Raw genomic sequence first — 21,260 nt, forward strand, 5'->3', positions numbered from 1 at the left:
TCCTTACTTTGGTGTTTTTCTTTGTTTCTTACTCTGCCTTTCTCGTTCGTTCAGCCTCCAGCGTCCACACCTGTGTCACCTGACCGCACATCACGACGCACTAATCCCGGTTTTTTGTTTACCTCAGTGCAACCAAACTACCATATATTGGCTTTAAGCCTTCAGTTACGTGCGTAATAAGATTGACAGCCATTGTGCACCAGTAATCTTACAGAACTGGGCGTACCTTGTAAACACTAGCCAATCAGATCCAAAAGTGGGCGGGAACGTATTAGACAGCGTGGTTGAATGACCTTTAGGATGATGCTGGGGAAATACAGTTCGGGGAGTGTTTTCAATCTGAAAAGTTCTTACGTAAATTCAAACTTGAATCCGCTGTGCTTAATTTATTTAACAGCTACGGGAGTACCGTGTTCAAACAACAAGAAAAGTATTGTGGAAGCGATAATAAAGGGCGGAGGTCCATTGAAGCTAGTTGTTATATTTTCTCGCTAAATGGCAATGGCAGTTTTGTTGCATTTGTTGTTGCGCTCCCCTCACATTACCTATCACGAAAACAAAGAAGGACTTTGATCTGGTCAAATTCAACTAAAAATTTCGTTCATTCTTTGGAACATCTTGAATGTGCAAGAAAACCGATAAAGATGCCATGCACTTGTGGCAACTGGAGGAGATGGATACGACCCTTGGTGGTCGTCTTGTATATTTTGGGATTGTTGGTGGTTATTCCACTGTGTGTTTGGGAGTTGCAGAAGTCGGAGGTGAGTCCAGAAATAATCTTTTTTTTTTCTTCCAATATGTTCTGATAATTTAATATGAAGATGTGGTACAATGTTTAGTGTGTGCATCAGTGTTTGACGAGCCACATTAATATTTGGGGGGGGGATGTCGAAATGAATTCCAGACTGCATAAAAATGCGAAGGAACTAAATTTGAGTGACTTTCAGATATTTGAAACAGTGAAGTGCATTTGCATCTGCAGTATATTTTGACATCTCAAATGAATTTAAAGGTATTTGTGCATTCTGACATATCACTAATTGACCTTCTATACAAAATAGGATCTTTGAAGTTCATCTGGAGACTCAAAGTCATCCAGGAAGACTTCCTGTTTTACTTTGAATCATCCTGTTTATTTTTAGATCTCTGGCAATGGGAGAAACGGGTTTTGGGGTATCTTGAAAAGTATGTAAGGTATCTTAGGGTGGAAAGGATAAACTGGAACACTTGTACCTTTTAATTGTATTTTTGTTGTCCTCAAACAACCTAGATTTTTTTAAAGGTATTTTATCTTGAAGCAAAATGTTGAAATATCTTGAAATGCATTTTAAGATCTCTTAAAAGGAGCAGAAGCCCACTTTTACATAATAGGATGGAACGGTGAGGATATCTGAAATACATGTAGAGATGTCTTGAAATAATTTGTGGCAGGGTGGTGCAGTGGGTAATGCTGCTGCCTTACAGTAAGGAGACCTGGGGTTCGCTTCTTGGGTCCTCCCTGCATGGAGTTTGCATGTTCTCCCGGTGTCTGTGTGGGTTTCCTCCGGGTATTCCGGTTTACTCCCACAGTCCCAAGACATGCAGGTTAGGTGCATTGGCGATCCTAAATTGACCCTAGTGTGTGGGTGTGTGTGCCCTTCTCGGGGATTTGTTCCTGCCTTGTGCCCTGTGTTGGCTGGGATTGGCTCCAGTAAACACCCGTGACCCTGTGTTAGGATATAGCGGGTTGGATAATGACTGACTAATTTGTGGTATCTCATGCATTTTGAGACATTTTAAAAATAACTCCCAGTGCAATTCACAGTATCTCCGGTTAATTTAATGATACCTAAAAATAACAGGAAGTTACTGTTGAAAATGTGGGCAATTCTAAGATTGTTTTAAATGCATTTTAGATTGTGTACTTATGTAAAGATGATACATGTATCTGAGATACCTCGAAATACACAGGGACTTAGTTCAAGATATCTTGAGATACATTTGAGATATCTCTAAATATTTTTTAGATATCTGAGAGAACTAGTAGCAGTAGTAGTACTGTCATATATTCGATTACTAGGGTGTCATTTTAAGATTTCTTGAAAGGTATTGGAGATGTGAGAGAGATGTACCTACTGATCTTTATCATTTATTTTAACATTACTTGCAAAATGCATTATGTGACAATTCTAAATGTTCATTTGACTCCTTACCTTGTCATACTAGTGCTTTTAAAACTGAGACTATAGGAAAATAAGTGGTTTATTTTCTAATACAGTGTTGTAGGCATTGTATGTAGATGTAAATTTGCTTAGGAAGCTTCATGTGTTCCTGTGTATATACACATGCAAAACACTTTATAAATGTATTGTGTGTGTGTGTGTGTGTATATATATATATATATATATATATATATATATATATATATATATATATATATATATATATATATATATATATATATAAAATATATTATTATTATTAAATAAGGGTGGTCCAGATCTTCTTATGCTATAACTTACTAAGTTTATTACATAGAAAATCACCCAAAAACTCCTGGACCATCAAGATGTGTGCGAACTGATGATGTCAAGAATCGTGTTCGTGCCGAACTGGAATCGTCCCTGCATAAATCAATGTCATCCAGATGATCTGCATCTGTATAATTAGATATGGACCACCCTGTATATATGTGTGTGTATGTATGTATGTGTATATACACACACACACATATATGTGTGTGAGTATGTGTGTAAACAAGGCGCTTCAAAATTATGTTAACATTTGAATAGCGGAAACTGTTCATTTATAAAACATACTTTATATGTGCAAGATTATTTAAAGAAATGTCTCAGCCTGTTCGCCATCATAAGTTGTCCACAAAAATTAAGTTCAAGTTAAAATGTTTTCCTTTACTTGAGCGATAATCTGAAAGAATTGGTAAAGATTATAGTTTACTATGGGGGCCAAGTCCCCCTGGCGTCTGTGGCGCCCAACCCCCAGTTGCAGCCAGAATATTAGTAAAATCTATAAATGTTCAAAAGAAAAATGATTTATTGGAGTCAAAAATCATGAAATTCTATAAATATCCATCCATTTTCTAACCCCGAATCCGAATACAGGGTCACGGGGGGTCTGCTGGAGCCAATCCCAGCCAACACAGGGCACAAGGCAGGAACCAATCCTGGGCAGGGTGCCAACCCACCGCAGGACACACACAAACACACCCACACACCAAGCACACACTAGGGCCAATTTAGAATCGCCAATCCACCTAACGTGCATGTCTTTTGGATTGTGGGAGGAAACCGGAGCGCCCGGAGGAAACCCACACAGACACGGGCAGAACATGCAAACTCCACGCAGGGAGGACCCGGGAAGCGAACCCTTAAGGGTCTCCTAACTGCGAGGCAGCAGTGCTACCACTGCGCCACCGTGCCGCCCAATTCTATAAATATGTAAAAGAAAAATTTAATAATCTTTTAACTGAGTAAAAATCATGAAATGAGAAAAAAGTCTTTACTCTCTTACCAACTGGAGTATTTCCATTAAACTGAGGTCCACTGTGCTCGATGAGTATTTATAAGACACTAAATAAATGATCCATTCTAATAGATAAAAAACTTTTTTTAAAATGACTAATTTAAATACCAAGGAAAAATCATGTGTATACTCAAGTGGTATGCAGTGGGTTATCGTAACTCGACCTTCTTGATATTTTAGTTTATAATTTAAAAACGGAATAAGACTCTGAAAATCTAACAACATCACATTAAAGTTCGAGAAATTCTGAAAAGAATGATACCAAACATATATGTAAGTTTTAAAATAAGCCCAATTTAAAGTGTGACATAAAAACGTCACACAAAATTGTTGCATCTTTAGACTTGGGATTTTATATATATAGAGAGAGAGTAGATTTCTTGAAAATGTTAGCTGTTGGGTATCTTCCTTGAATAACTCTGTTGTCGTAGTTTTCTCAAACTCATTCTCAAAGATATTTATTTATATTCATTTAAAAATGTCTTGAAATACATCAATTTTAACATATCTTAAACTACATTTTCAAGATAACGTAAATACATTTTGTGGTATTTCTAAGTGTTAATTTGTCCTGCCATACTGGCCAATGTTTTTAAAACTGAGACCCCATATGAAAATAAGTGTTTTTTTAATATACAGTTAGTTCCCTATATGATGTTTGGGACAAAGACACAATGGCAGCTACAGACTGCAAAGGGTGTCTGTAGGTAAAAGCAAGGTGAGGTACCTTAGGCCGGCACTAATGAAACAATGAATCCCACCTGTGATGCCAATCATCCCATGCCCTGGAATGGAGGGACCGTGTAGAAGGAAAAAAGTGTTGTCATTTCTACAGCGTGTGATTGCACTCTTTATTTGTATTTTAAACTGCGGAGTAAAGAGGGAAGTTGAGGAAAAATATGGCCTTGTCCCAAACACCATGGAGGGCGGTGCATGTGGATGTAAATTTGCTTAAGAAATTGAGTGATTTATGCATACACACATACACAGTACAGTATGTAATGCAACATTACAGTTGTATTTTCTTATTCAGTTGTTTAACAATAATGTAAAAGAACTGGCAGAAATTTTAGTTTGTTTCTTGAAAGTGTGGGCTCTTGGGTAACTTCCTTAAATAACTCTGTTGTCATAGTTTCCTCAAAGTTGTTCTCAAAGAAATATGACCCAACTATCTAAGATTTTGAAATTGCCTACCAGACAAGTTCCTTCTTGGCTGTGGAGTCCCTGTCCCCCCACTTAGATTTCACACCGATTTCTGTAAAAGCCATGTTCAACTGTTCATGTGTGGACATGCGCTGATGAATGTGCGTTTAGGCAGTCCATGGATTCCATGAAGGTTTTCATTTCTCATAAACCTTCTAGATGTCTGCATACTCTCAAAGGCTAATAAGGGTACAAAAGAGTGTGTCATTTTAAAGTGTGAACACTATTTTAATTATTTTAAATAGATAGTATATAGTTTAATGCAAAAGCTTGTACATCCTGGCCAAATGACTTACTATGGTGATAATTTGCGGTACAGAATAGTAAATGCAACTTAAACAGCAAACAACGGCAAAGGGAAGAAAAGTTTAAATGTGTGTTTCCCTGCTGAGAAGTACTAGGGTGTTGTACCGTGTTAGCCATTTCAGTGTCTTGTATGTCTGTAGTACTAGGGTGTTGTAGCATGCTGAGAAGGAAAGAACGTTAACGACAACGTTTTGGCTGTATAGTCTTCAGCAAAATTAAAAATATCAGAGAGCAAATTTGGCATTTGCAAATGTGTGGGCGGCCTTCCAGTTCAGATCTGATTAGCTAGTTAGTCTGGTTTGTCTTGATCATTCTTGTTAGTCAAAACTTGTCATTAGTAGTTGTCAGCTGACGGCACTTCCAGTCCATTCTTTAACTCTGCAAACGTTATGCAACACTCGACAACCAGCAGCTGACTGAAGATCTGAAAATGAAAGTAATTGGCGCCTACAAAGCAGGAGAAGGCTATCAAAAGAATATCAAGGCGCTTCCAGCTAGCAATTTCCACAGCTTGAAATGGCAGATTAAGGGGAACCATGGAAGTCAAGACAGGATCTGGAAGACCAAGAAAACTGACAGCAGGAAGGCAAAGCAAAACCTCCAAATGACTGAAGGCGAACTGCTGAGAAAGGAGTGGCGGTGCACCGCTCTACTGTACAGCATTACTTACACGGTCATGGAAGCGCCGTCGGAAAGGAAACCATACCATACCTCGCCACAAAAAAAAAACACCCATCAGCAAAAGGCTGGAGACATTTGGGACCCAAGTACTGTGGACAGCCGAAGTTAAAATTAATCTCTTTGGCCACAACCACCAAAACAATTACTTGGAGAAAAAAAAGGTTCAGCATTTGAAGGAAATAAGCCCTTAACAGTCGGCAAGTACCGAGGCGGATCTGTTGAGTTTCAGGGAAGAATAGATTCCACTAAACATCAAGACCACTTTTATTGGCTAACTGGAAAGATTACAATATGTAGGCTTTCGAGGCAGCTCAGGCCCCATCTTCAGGTGAGATGTAATAACATTATTATAGCCAATAAACATATGCAGGTGGAGTTGGAACTGACACAAAAAATGATATGAAACTATGGCAAGCCAAATTAACATTTAGAATTCAAGATATCTTGATATGCTGTACATTTTGAAATATCTGAAATGCATTTAAGATATCTTAAATCCAATTCGAGATATCTCGAAATAGGTTCCTGTGATTTTTGAGATCGCAAATACATTTCGAGATATCCTAAAATAACTTCCTGTTCATTTCAAGATATCGCAAATACATTTCGAGATATTCCTGTAAAATTTCCTATTCTTTCAATGGGACTTCCTGTCTATTTTAAGATAACTCAAATTCATTTTGAGATCTCTTAAAATGAGTGGGAAGTTATTTTAGGATATCTCGAAATATAATTAAGATATCTTGAAAAGCATTTAAGATAACTTAAAATTCACTGTTGTTTGAGATATCTAAAATACATTTTTAGATATGTAAAATTCATTTCATGATATCTTAAAATGTGTCTCTGCTCCATTTCAGATATCTTACAACATATTTCTAGATATCTCAAGTTGTAATTCAAGATATCTAAAATACATTTTAAGATATCTTTTTAAAAAGACACTTAATTGTTTCAAGACATCTCAAAACGGCTTCCTGTCCATTTTCAGATATCTCAAAATCACTTCCTGCCGATTTAAAGATATCTCAAATACATTTTAAGATATCTAATAATAAACAGGAAATCCCATTGAAAGAATAGGTATTTTTACAGGTAATGGTTTCGAGATATTTTGAAATGCATTCGAGATACCATAAAATGCATGATGGGTTAATTTAAGATATCCGAAAATTCATTTGAAGATGTCTTGAAGTGCAGGCAAGGTTATTTTGAGATATTTGAAAATGTATTTGAGATGTCTTGAAATCCATTTGAGATATCTCAAAATGTATTGCAGATATCTTCTATACTAATAAAAGGCAAAGCCCTCACTGACTCCCTCACTCACTGACTCACTCATCACTAATTCTCAAACTTCCCGTGTAGGTAGAAGGCTGAAATTTGACAGGCTCATTCCTTACAGCATGCCTCCCACGTAATTGACTGCCTGCCCATATAAGGCCTTCCGTCAGCGGCAATCCAATAGACACGCTGCCGCTAAATATTTGTGGGTGAAGGACTATGCAAACGAAGATGAGATGGTCAGGAATAGACTGGTGTTTGGCACAAACTCGGCGAAAGTGCAAGAGAAACTTTTAAGTGCCGGGTCTTAGCTAACATTAAATAAAGCCCTGGACATCGCAAGATCGCATGAGATAGCACAAGCACAACTGAGAACCTTCGATGCATATACTCTGAACGGCTCACGTGAACTGACTGTGAATGCAGTATGCAGAGAACAACCAGGAGCTCCAAAGAGTGCTAAACAGAAAATGCATTACACAATTGAGAAGGCAGCAAAAGAATATGAAGCGAGTGACGCATACAAGCATATTCATAAATGCAGCTACTGCAGAAACAAAGCACGGTGTAAAGCTTAAGTTTAAATTAAGTTCATAGACAGGCTGCCGTTGGTGTTTGTCATGACTACGACGAATACGATATTCGCGAGATACAAGTTTACTGAGAGGATGCAGGGTATAAACAAGACTTTTGATCACTTTGTAACGGAGTTAAAATTGCTGTAACGGAGTTAAAATTGCTGGTGAAGGACTGCGCTTATGCCAACGAAGATGAGATGGTCAGGGATGGACTAGTGTTTTGCACAAACTCCGCAAAAGTGCGAGAGAAACTTTTAAGTGCCCGGTCTTAGCTAACATTAAATAAAGCCCTGGACATCGCAAGATTGCCCGAGATAGCATAAGCACAGCAGAGAACCTTCGATGCATGTACAGCGAGCGGCTCACGTGAACTAACTGTGAATGCAGACGCAGGCAAAAAGCAAGAGCTCCAAAGAGCGCTGAACAAAAAATGCATTACATAATTGAGCAATAGAATATGAAGTGACTGACGCATACACGCATATTCATAAGTTCACCTACTGCGGAAACAGACCACACGGTGGAAAAAGTCAATGTCCAGCTAAAGGAAGACCGTGTAAAAAAATGTGGTAAATTGAAGCACTTCGCTAAAGTTTGCAGGACTGGGAAAGGTAAACCCTTGCATGCAGTGTGTGATGTCTCAGATAAAGAGGAAGACGAGCTGTTTATTGATGCAGTAGGACAGAAACAACCCTCTGAATCTGAACAAGCCTTTGTACACATATCCATAGGAAAGCAAGGTGTAAAGCTGAAGTTTAAATTACGTTCATAGACACACTGCCGCTAAATATTCGCAGGCAAATCCACAACTTAATACCGGGAATACCTGTTAAACATCTTAGATTCACGAGTAGCGATTTGGGTAGTGAACACTTCGATGAATGAAGCCTGCTATCTTTACAATGGTTGACAACAAAGATGAGATGGTCAGGGATAGACTAGACAAACACAGAATGTAACTTGAACACAACACATCCTCCAAATATGAACCTGATTGAAAGAAATAATGATAATCAAATCCTTGATGACAGCAACACTCATAACAGTCACAAAACAATTACATTGACAATCCGGTTACGTTATTTTTAAAATGTTTCCTTTTCTTTTTCATAACTTCTTTAACACACTACTTCTCCGCTGCGAAGCACAGGTATTTTGCTAGTCTTAAAATATAAAGGAAATTATTTTAAGATATCTCAAAGCGAGTTTCAGATATCTTAAAAAGTAAATTGCATTTTAAGATATCTGAAATTCATTATGAAATATCTCTAAATGTTAATTTGGCTTGCCATATGAAACGACAAAAGTACTTCAAGTATTGCTTCAATTTACGGAGTAGAAAGAGCAACAGTGAACAATATAAAGTGTAATGCCGAAAAAATTGAAAAACGTGTTGAAAAATAGAAACATCTGATGGTAATGTTATTCTGTATTAATTGCATCTTGCCTGAAGAAGGGGCCTGAGTTGCCTCGAAAGCTTGCATATTGTAATCTTTTTAGTTAGCCAATAAAAGGGGTCACTTGGCTTCACTTCTTAACACATCCACAATGGCTAACACTGCACAGCACCCTAGTACTACAGACATACAAGACACCAAAATGTACTGCTACTACATGGAATTGAGGACCTGGTGGAAGAATCTGGCACATCTGGACCGCGACATCATCTTGGTAACAAAATGCAAAAAGGAAAATCTTATCCCGAAAGGCATCATGATAAGGTATCCAACCATACACACTTCTAATACTCGGTCTTTAGAGCAACTTTGTTGTAGGACGTCTGTGAAGGATAAGAAACCACTTAATCAAAATTTTCTATAACAATAAGAAAAACACGCAAGGAGCGATCCAAGACAACATCCTGCTCCTGGGAAGTGACAGGAGATGGTAAAGGAGCTACATCTCCTTTACAAAAGGCTCCAGAAACTCCGCCTTGCCAACAAATTGATTACATCTTGCCTGAAGAAGCGGCCTGAGTTGCCTCGAAAGCTTGCATATTGTGATCTTTCCATCTTTCATTTCACTTAACTTTTTACCACATCCATAATGGTTGACGCGGTACAACACCCTAGTACTACTAAACATCCAGAAATTCTCAAAGAGAATTGCAGACAGTCTGTCAGGAAGTTGAAGCTGAAAAAGGGACAGCTTTTACAGCAAGACAGCATTCCAAAACACACTTGGAAGTCTACTATGAAGTACAGTAAAACCTTGATTATCTGTCAGGGGTCAGGGACTGAGGCCATCACAGATAAGAGAAGAGACAGTTAACAGAACAGCTGCTTTAAAAATGATATACAGTAGATTAGTGATTAGTCGTATTTATTTACAAAACTGTATTATCAAAATATAATAGTATTAACAAAATTAATTCATTCATATAATATTGTAATGACCAACGTAATAATCAGACACAACTCCGAGGTACTGCAGTTTTCTACGCTATACCTGAAGTCTTCATTCCATAACAAACGTTACCCTGTTTTATACTCCGTTATCTGGGTTACACCACAAAACAATCAAAGAAAGCTTTCCCTACCACTTGGTTCATCTCCCGCCTCTCACATTCTGTCGTTCTCAATATCGCAAACACTCCAGCTTATTGTCTCCTGACTCCCTACTCAAAATTCGCTTCCTTGTTCTCTTAACTTCTCCTGTCACTCATCTTCTAAGAGGCGTGTCCACCCCTTCCAGCTCCCCTATAAGCACATCACCATCTGCTTGCACGTAACAATATCTATATATATATATAATTCACTAAGGCAAGACACCGTCCGGCGTGGATTCACTAAGCCGCCGACAAGTAAGACACCTATGGCGCACTCAGGGAGGAGCCACGCCACCAACTCCAAGACCATTGGCTACGACGACAACTCGCAGAGCCACGCCCACCAATTCGGACGCAACGACACAGAAAGAATGGCGTCATTTATATTCGTCTGTCGTAGAGGCCTCATGTACCTCCGAGCCACCTTGACTGTTCATAGAGGCATGTTTCTCGCGGAGGTGGAATCGCCATATGCAGCATGTAAAATGGTTTGCGATAAGTATCCCATGGGATCCTTAAAACAATCCTTTACAACCGAGGTTAAAACACAATGAAGTAGCAGTCTTTAAAAACCGAGTTTTCGGTTACGACGCACGACCTCGTACACCATAGCAAACTGTTTTACACGCTACATACAGCAATTCGCATCCGCGACAAACATGCTTCGTCTTCACTCACGGACAATTATATGTTGCTCTCTCCAGCGTTCCATCTTTTCATTCACTTTCTGTTGTATCCTTCATCTGTTTTAGACAACTGTGTCTTTCCAGAAGTGTTCAACCATCAATAAATAATTATGCAGCGTTTGTTATGCCGCGGGTTCACTATTGTGTTGTATTTTGCTCTCTCCAGAGTTCCATCTTTTCATTCACTTACTGTTGTACGCGTATTCTCACACCAACCCGTTTTAGACAACCGTGTCTTTCCATTGAGCGTATGTCTACCCAGCGCAGAGAGGCGTGGGTAAGCCGTTGAACCCTAATCGGGCTGCAAACCGTGGAATTCCCACTAAGTGCGACTCATACGCTCCCACTGGTTACGTCCCTACCCTTTGTACACAGCCCCCTCCAACCTCGCTACTACCGTGGTCGGGTGTCTTGGTGGATTATATATAGAAAAGCAGCCAAAACTGCACAGAGCAATGAAATGTCTGCGTGACTCACAGGTGCATCTGGACTGTGTTAAGATGACAACGAGTCAAGTGACGAGTTGGAGGTTGGCACATGAGCGGGAGAATTCGGCAGACTAGCATGATGGAGGGAGCTGAATGGACGTCTTTCTCCTCTCCTCCCGTTCCACACTCCACGCAGTGCACCCCCATCCCTTCGTCTGGCAGGACAAGGCGCGATGGCAATCCGCCAGTTTTCAGTCACAGACGATTGTGTGTTGGTTCGTTCCGTACCTTGTTGCTTTTCTTGCTGATTTATTACATTACCGATTTTTCAAATATTAATTTTCTCCCTGTGCTTAAAAATCATTAAAAAACCAGCCTGATTATGCGGCGTATGGTACGCCGTGGGTTGGCTAGTATTAACAAAACATAACAGAATTTAAAAAGTAAACTACAATACAGAAGAACATTAACATTAATACAGAATAACATTACCATCAGACGTTTCCATTTTTGGCACATTTTTCAATTTTGTCGGCATTATGCTTTATATCACGGGTGTCGAATTCCAGTCCTGGAGGGCTGCAGTGGCTACAGGTCTTCATTGTCATTTTTGCTGCTAATTAACTTTTTGCTTTAGTTTTAATTAACTTGACTCAGGACCCTTGGTTATGTCTTTTTTCCTTAATTAGCAGCCAAACAATAATGAGACACAAAACGAGCTGCCACATGACCAGCTCACCTGTGCCCGTCACACAATATCTGAAAATTAAAGAAAGGTGATGGTCTCAGTAAGGTTGATTTCTCAGGTCACCAAACCATCTTGATGGTGTTCTTAGAAAAGAAAAAGCAGAAATAAATCAGCAGTTTTGGAAATGTCTGCTGTGGCAGAATGAGAGGAGCAACAAGCAGTGGAATTAAACAACGGGTTAAATTAACAGAATTAACAGAATCTGCTTCTCATTAAAAGATTGGTTGGAGTTTGAAATCCCAGTTCAGCTGGTTATCTGTTGGCTCATTTCATGTTTCATTTCTGTTTGGCTGTCAATTATTGAAGAAAGAAATCAATTCAGAGGACAGAATCCTTAAAAATAGGGCTATTTAAATGAAGGGAAAAGGAGTTAAATAGCAGTGAAAACTGATAGGAAAAGGGTTAGAATGAAAACCTGCGGCCCTCTAGGCCCAGAGTTCGACATCTCTGCTTTATATCGTTCACTGTTGTTGTTCCTGCTCTGTGAATTGAATACTTGACGCACTTTTGCCGTTTCATAATACTATCATTTCATTTTTTGTAGTTTCAGTTTTTTTGTGACAGCTCCAACACCACATTCACATGTTTATTGGCCATAACAGTGTGTAGTAGATTAATTATAACAAAACAGACAAGCTATAAAACGCTATTGAAACTGAAGCCATGCAACTGACACCGTGATTTTGAGTATGTGGCAAAGACACGGGGTGCTGGGGAAGAACACTATGCGTAGCACAAGGGACAGTTGTTCCAATGTGCACAGCACGCAGCGTACCACACGGCAGTAGTACAGTAATAGATAGGCACAATGGGGTGTTTTGGTTTTTTTATTTGGCCCTGATGGTTAATGGAGATTGACGGTTAATCGAATTTCAGATTATCGAGGTTTTCCTATACCTCAAAAAACATTTTTGAGTGGCCCTTGGAGCCAATGAAAATCAGTGTGTAGATCTTAAATGTGCTGTGCATGCAGGACAACCCAAGAACAGCTCGTGCATATGCATATCTACATTGCAGAGTATGTTCTGAGAGAGGTATACAATTACAGATTTAAAAAATCGGGACTGGTCTCCTTGCCCAGACTTTCTTGTATACTCAGATATGGGGATAGATATTTGAAGAGTAAACCGCAAGACTATGATTATATTTTTATATTACTAGGGGGCTTTGCCCATTGCTCGCTTCACTCGCCAACCCCTGTGTTTGTTTAATCGGATATACAATTTGAAAAACTTTTTTTTTTTCCTTTGGAATCATTGCTTTAACTGGTGCGGGACCACAGATTCTCCTAGCGTATGGTCCATTATTGTGTAAATCCATGTTTTGTGCATTGAATGATCCGAAGGCGAAAAGACTTTGTTTTCCACTCTTTGCTTTTTATTTCTGACCTCGATTTTGTCCTGCTATTTTTTTCCAGTTACACCTGATTCTGATGATGAATCACCTTTTGTTTGTGCTAATGCAATCTTTACTGTCTTTGTTTTTGATACTGTAGCGACTGACGTAATAAAGTGTCACAAAAGTTCCACTTGAACAATCGCCGACTTCGTAACTCCAAACACAACTTTCTAGCACCCTCTCCAACCCCTCTTCCCCCGGGTCTTGCACCCCCTTACCGCATCAATCAATACCCCGCTATCAGTCTTCCGTGCTGTACTCTGCCATCCCTCAATCGGACGTAACAGTCACTTAAAACAAAAAAGGCTTCAACTTGGCTGGGATGCTACAATAATTTCGAATGTTCCTGCTTTTACGTTAAAGCTTCAATAAAAACAATATTTGGAATTGCCTTCTCTTTAAGATCGCTTTGAATTTTGATTCCATCTTTGGTGAGACATTGTGACAACGCAACGTATAACTGCCCGTGATTGAATGTTGTTTCTGTTTCTCTAATAAATAATCTGACTTTTTCGAATGTTTGTTCCTGTGATTTGTTAATTGTCATAGCAAAAGTTATTCTCATGGTAAACGCTACAATATAGTACTTTTGAGTTTTACTGCTTTCATATTCTGCACCTTGCTCTGCATGTGTATCACATCATCGTTTGTTTGAGCCTTTCGAATTCCACTGCTTTCATAATCTATCTGCCTTTTTTTCTCTCTAACACTTTTGGGTCTCTATTCTCCGCGCTGCTCTTTCTTCTTTGCACAGGAGAGCACAGGATCTGTGTGTGCTACGTGCCGTGCCTTTACATGAACTGCTTTTGGGTCTCTGTTCTCCACGCTGTTGCTGCGAGAACATGGCTGTACTCTTCTTTGATAAGAAGGGCGTGTCCTTCAAGAATCTCATTTTCCACGTCCCCTCGAGACGGCCCTGGGACAATCTCTTGGCACCAAGTCTCATGTTTACGGTCCCCGAAAGACACTCCGTGGCCAGTCTTTTTTGTCTCGCAGATCTTTTAAATGTCTTATGAGAAGATCACGGATCGTTGCCCTGGAAATGTCCTTTCCAGGATTTTTTTTTTATATATAGAGAGATGTACATTAAAGAACCGTCAACAACAAATCAAATTAATAATGCATTGAACAATAATTATAAAAGTAAAGTTGAATAAACCAGACTCTGCAGCTGCATAAATAAAAAAAGTACCACTTCTGGTTAGCAAAATTAGCTCAAAAGTTGTTAGAAATCTACGTTTTGTACCTAAGATATGTACAGTATAGTGGCCACCAAGGGGCACTCCAGCCACCCAACCTTGACACAGACAGGCACAAGTCTTTGCAACACACACTTTACTTTCAAGGGGAAACGCTTTTCTTTCGTTCCCCCTACAGCACCATAAGCAGCACACGGCACTTTTTCTTTTCTCTTCTCTCTCTTCTTCCTCTCCTTTCCACCACCACTGACAAGCTTCGTCCCTCCTTCCTCCCGACTCCGACTCCCTGAGTGATGTGTGGCGACTCCCTTTATGCTGCACCTGGGAGCACTTCAGGTGGTCCATCAGAATTATCTGGAAGTACTCCCAGGTGTGGTGGAAACCCAACGTAGGGCTCTGCAGCTCGCTCTGCCGGCCCACATGAAACCCAACAGGGCAGCAGCGAACTCCAACTCCCAGCGTGCCCTGCGGAAATCTATATAGTGTGTGTGTGTGCATATATTTATTTAAAGAGATTCTGTAAAAAGCTAAATTTCCCCCCTGGAAATAAATAAATAAAGATCAATGTGAAAATGCAGAATGTGCCATGGGCAACCTAGCCCCCTGACCTAAGTTCATTGTAGACCTGTAAGATAAGCTGAAGGGGCGTTGGGACCTTGAAATGATTGTGTATGGTGGACTGGTCACTTCAACCTCATTAGGCATTACAGGATAAGATAAAGGGGGGGCTGCACAAAGTTTTAAATGAAGAGGAGCCAATAATTGTGGCATATTTTGGAAAAAAATAATTTCTTTTTCCTTTCAATTATTTTAGTTCAATTACAGGTTATATTTCTGTTAATATTTTGAATGAACAATCAAGGGGATAAAGAGAGACACTTTTTTTCATTTCCTGTTTTGCATTTATTGACCAAGGGTGCAAATATAAGTGGACGACACTGCATAATAATTCTGTGTGTAACTCCTGCATTGTGCTTATATTGTTATTAAACGTTTGCTTTATGCTGTTGTAAGTTGTGATCCTTTCACTTCTTTCTTAGGTTGGGACACACACAAAGGCCTGGTTTATCGCTGGCATTTTTGTTTTTATGACGATCCCCATATCACTCTGGGGTATCCTTCAGCATCTCGTGCACTACACTCAGCCTGAGCTGCAGAAGCCCATCATCAGGTAATTTCACTGCAGTCGTCTTTCACGTTGAGGCCGAGCTTCGACTCTTACCGTGTTTGAAATGGCCGGAGTGATTTATGAATACAGAGTACATTAAGCTAGTTAATTTGATGAAGTGTAAAATTGAAATTTTCCAAATATGGTAAACTAATAAGTAGTAAAATATGATTTGTAAGATTTTAACCTCACCTTAAAATGAATTTAATGATATAATGATAATAATAAAATGATTAAAAAAAGGCTATTTTTAATAGTGTTGACATTTGAAAGGTAGTTAAAGTTGTATCTTAATGGAGATACAATAATTAAGAATTTTATGAATTCATATTTTAGTATATTAAACTCTTCAATAGAAGATAACCTAAATTTTACTCATTAAATTTTACTTTGTTATTGATAGGCTCCAAATTTTTCCAGTCACAGTGTACTTTTTTGATGTAAGGTGCAGTACACAAGTACAAACAGGTATTTTCATTATGCAGGATTTTGCTAAAATTAAAATTAAAAAAAGTTATTAATTGTCATGTAATTTAATATGCACTGTCCTAATGCAGAATTAGAAAAATACATAAAATGTTTTTTGTTTTTTTTTTATGCTACAACATACAACATTCATTTGATCTGTAAGTAATGTCTCCAGACATTCAGAGAACATTTCCATTCTGTTCTCTTTTGTCTTCTCATCCTGAAGACAGCTGTGGTGGCAACAGGCTAAGCTGGAAAGCCCACCCCACTCTACCCCACCCCACCCCACTGTGTCCCCAGAGAGTCTGCTGCTCATGTTGTGGAAGCCCAGGACATTTCTGTGCCATTGGAGAGGTGTAATCATTTTAGTGTGTCCTCGGCCTTCACCTGGTGGTCTGCACCTGCTACACTGTGTGTAGTTGTCATTCCTTATCCTTACTACATGCCCAAGTCCCCTTAACTGGTACTGTCAACCCAGAGAAGAAATGGCTGTGCTCTTATGCTCCTTGTCCTACTACAAAGAGTGAACCCAGTAATCCCAGGCAGGAACCTCATTGCAGCTACTTGTAAATGAACTGTACAGTTGTGGCCAAAACTTTTGAGAATGACACAAGTGTTGGTTTTCACAAAGTCTGTTGCTTCTATGTTTGTAGATCTTCGTGTTAGATGTTTCTGTGGTCTACTGAAGTAGAATTACAAACATTTCAGAAGTTTCAAAGGCTTTTCTTAACAATGACATGAAGTTGATACAAAGAGTCCATACTTGCAGTGTTGGCCCTTCTTTCTTTTTCAAGACCACTGCTGTTCACCCCAGCATGCTGACCATTAACTTCTGGGCCAAATTCTGACTGATGGCAGCCCATTCTGGCATAATTAATACTTGGAGTTTGTCAGAATTGGTGGGTTTCTGTTTGTTCACCCGCCTCTTGACGATTGACCACAAGTTCTCAATGGGATTAAGGTCTGGGGAGTTTCCTGGCCAAAATTTTAATGTTTTGTTCCCACTTAGCTCTCACTTTTGTCTTATGGCCCGGTGCTCCATCAGGCTGGAAAGGGCATTGTTGATCACCAAACTGTTCTTGGATGGTTGGGAGAAGTTGCTCTCAGAGGATGTTTTGGTCCCATTCTTTATTCATGACTGTATTCTTAGGTCAAATTGTGAGTGAGCCCACTGCCTTGGCTGACATGAATTGTCTGAGGATTCTTTACTGTTGGCGTGACACAGGATTGCTCACCTTTTCTTCTCTTTTTTTTCCCCCGGATGCCCCAAACAATCGGAGATAAAATGACTTTCCCTCAGCAGTCCAATCCCCGTACCATTTGCAGAATATCAGTCTGTCCCTGATGTTTTTCTTGGCTTCTTTGCTGCCCTCCTTGGCACCCATCAGGCCATGGTGCCATTCCTGAGCAAGCTTTGCCCTGGTGGTGCCCACAGCTGAATCCGCTTTAGGACACGGTCCTGGACTTTCCTGGGCGCCCTGAAGCCTTCTTCACAACAGCAGTGGAAATGGGTTTTTTTGAGATTAAGTTCATTTTCATGGCAAAGGGGGACTTTGCAGTTAATTACAATTCATCTGATCACTCTTGAGAACATTCTGGAGTCGATGCAAATTGCCATCATAAAAAATGGAGGCAGCAGACTTTGTGAAAATTAATATTTGTGTCATTCTGTTTCTTTTGGATTCTATAGAGGGTTTGTGAATTTAGGTTTAGATGGGATTGTAGATCAACTTAAAATGAAAGCCTCCTTCCAGGACTTTACTTCACCTCTGATATTCTGGTATGTTGAGCACAAAGCTGCTTAGCCTGAATTGTTTGTCAATTTCATGATCCCCTCAACCCTCACCCATGAAAGAAAGACCCTGATGCACTGGAGTCAGCTGACCGAACCTGCAGAGCACAAACCACTCTTTCCTGGGAGTTGACCCATCTTCTTCGAAGTGGAGGCACTCATTTTCATCCCAACCTACCGTGCTGTAGAAATCGAGAGAACATTCTTTGTAGCCTACAGCAGAGTTTGTAACCCTTGAGAGAGGAAGATGAGAAACATCTTGGGCAGAACCCCACATTCACATTCAACAAATTTTGCTTTGTGTCAAGTATTGAAACCGCAGTCTCACTCCACAAATAGTGGACCTGAATGAGCTCTGATCAATACACTGCTGTGGATCCTTGTGTGAGACATCACAGCGCACATGATCATTAGCTGTTCTCAAGCCTACAGGTGCAGGCAGGACTGTCAAACTGCTATGAATCCTCAACTGTCTTATCTGTCTGTGCAAGGACAAAGATGGTCCATCGATCTGTTGCCTGAATCTGAGGCTCACGTAGCAGGCAACACTCAGGTGGTATGAAGGGACACTGGAATGAAGACAGTCCCTTGAAACATGAAGAAAAAATGCGGAGCTGCACATTTGATAGAGCACGTTGCCTTACATGCTGTCGGGCACGTTAAGGGATGGCTTAAAACCGTGTGCCCTCCAATGCATACTTATGGTAAGGCAGGTCACTGAGACTAATCTCAGAAAATAGAGACCACCATCCCTGCCATAGGCACTGTCCCTAGTCTTTACACAGCCGAATGTTGCTGTATCTCCAGCCATGTTTAATCCACCTCGGTGACACTTTATTTTAATTAACAAGATGACGCCAACCACTGAGATGAATCTAATCTAAACCAGTCCCTCCAGCACTTTCTCCATCAAGAAAAGTATCGTCAAATAAACGGGCAAACCTCAGCCTGTGGGTGTTTATTGGACCCCTATGGCCCAACTGAAAAAGACACATGCAGTCTTCATGTTGGCTTACCAACCAACAGGCAACTGAGAAGGGTCAGATGCAGTGCCAGTCGGCTGACATGGAGGGGCAGAGCCAGACGTACTCCATCTTAGTGCTGAAAAAGAATCTTTCTAGTTGTTAAGTTTTGAAAAGTAATTTGAATCCAGCTTGTTAAAATATTTTCCACTCTTCTTGTGCCTTACTGATTTTTGATGTTCCTTTACAACAGGATATTATGGATGGTGCCAATATACAGCTTAGACAGTGTAAGTAGATGCCTTTTTTTTTTTTAACCTTTTACTTTTTTATATGTAATGGGGGCTTTGCTCGCCAACCCCTGTGCTTGCACTACACGCTAGCCTCTTTGTGGTTCTGCCGCTCACGTATGGGGAATGCGGATGTACAATTTACTAACTATTTTTCATTTCAGCGAGTAATTGACCATATTAAATATCAAAACTTAATAATTTGAATGTAAATTATGTTTCATGTTGCGTTAGTTGCATAATACGATTTCATTCTGTTTGGCTGTGAAATTAACACACAAAAAAACTTTCTAAACTTACACTTTTACTGTAAAACGTAATTAAAAACAGTTTTTTTAAATTCAATTTTCATCAATATTGTACAGTGGAACCTCTAGATACGAGTTTAATTCGTTCCAGCACTGAGCTTGTATAGCGAATTTCTTGTATCTAGAACAAAACTGCCCCATTGAAAATAGTGGAAATCCAGTTAATTCGTGACGCACCCCGAAAAATATCAACATAAAAATCAATTTTCCTAACAAATAAAACTGATAAATAAGTGTGGATACACTTTGTCTGCTGAGCGTCATGTGATCATAACTGAGCTGATGGTTCTTCTCTCTCGTGCGTGCGTCTCTCTCTCTCTCTCTATCTCTATCTCTCTCTCTCTCTCTCTCTCTCTCTCTTGCTCGCTCACGCGCTCTCTCTCTCTCTCTCTCTCTCTCCCCCTCTCCTCTTGAGGGTAAAGAAAAGCCGAGCAAAATGACGCCTTTTATTGGCTAACTAAAAAGATTACAATATGCAAGCTTTCGAGGCAACTCAGGCCCCTTCTTCAGGCAAGATGTAATCAAAGCTTGCATATTGTAATCTTTTTAGTTAGCCAATAAAAGTTGTCATTTTGCTTGGCTTTTCTCTACATTCATAATGGCTAACATGGTACAAGACCCTAGTACTCCTCTTGAGGGCAATCGTCTCCTATTCTCCGTCTGCATGTCCGCAATATTTTTGGATACGCTTATACGGCGAACTGCTACAGCGAAACAATGAAATCACAAGTAGATCCTCACGCTACGGGAGAACAAGGAACACTGAGTGAGCTGAAGGGCTGGCAGCGTCAGCTTGGGTGAATCCCCGAGTTGAGGCGGATTGGGAAACGCGTCACGCATAACCACAGCCTGGCTCGTGGCTCGTTACGCGAGCCAATGCTCATATTTAGATCCAAATTTTTCGCTCATACTTTCCTCTTATCTTGAATTTCTCGTACACAGAGGTGATCGTATCTAGAGGTTCCACTGCATTGAATTTTGATTCCGCATTTGGACTTTCATCATGACAGCCCCACGTATAACTGCCTGTGATTGAATTTCGTTTCTTTCTCTCTATTAAATAAAACAACTTTTTTGAATGTTTGGGTCTGAGATTTGTAAATTGTCTTTACAAAAGCTATTCTAATGGGAAACTGTAAACATTTTAATACAAATGGTATATCAAGAAATGTTATCCCCTGAAGATCTACTACATTACCTTTCTTGGATACGTCCTTCTTTCAACAGCAATTTGTGCGGAGGAAGACCAGACGGTGTTAACGGTTGTAGATATCTTTGTGATATTGTATGTTGACGTTTTCATCTTCTGCACCATCACCACCAACTGTTTCAGCAGAGTCTATTGATACGCATTTAACCAATTTTCTGTGTAACCGATCAACATTTTTGACGCTAATTAGTTTGACTTCATCGTTTCTCTGTGCTAGGATTGCCCGTGTACTCATTTTTTTTCTGTTGATAACCCTTCCTGATGAAATTCTTCAATAAGATTTGGACATAATATTGTCTTCTTTAATTGGGAACTTAAAGTGAGGAAAACTTTAACATTTATAAGAGCTGAGAGCACAGGAAGTGTGTCTGTCAAAAGCATTCACACGAATGAGATGAGAGGACCGTGGGCGTGGTTTTCTATGGAGGAGAGGAGGTTGGGATTTCAAAACATCTCATGGCCAAAGTCTCGACTCGCGGGA

The 21,260-nt window shown here is 39.8% G+C and overlaps 1 protein-coding gene across 1 annotated transcript in view; it reads left to right on the forward strand.

Moving 5' to 3' along the window:
- The first annotated feature begins 282 nt into the window (after window positions 1–282).
- Window positions 283–21,260, forward strand: part of tmem184c (transmembrane protein 184C) — a 61,717-nt gene continuing 40,739 nt past the window's right edge. Inside the window, exons 1-3 of the mRNA XM_039750225.1 lie at window positions 283–761; window positions 15,622–15,752; window positions 19,225–19,261. Coding sequence (XP_039606159.1) covers window positions 645–761; window positions 15,622–15,752; window positions 19,225–19,261 — 285 coding nt within the window. The 5' untranslated portion in view covers window positions 283–644. The remainder of the gene's footprint in view (window positions 762–15,621; window positions 15,753–19,224; window positions 19,262–21,260) is intronic.

Source organism: Polypterus senegalus, chromosome 4 (genome assembly GCF_016835505.1).
Source record: "Polypterus senegalus isolate Bchr_013 chromosome 4, ASM1683550v1, whole genome shotgun sequence".
NCBI lineage: Eukaryota > Metazoa > Chordata > Cladistia > Polypteriformes > Polypteridae > Polypterus > Polypterus senegalus.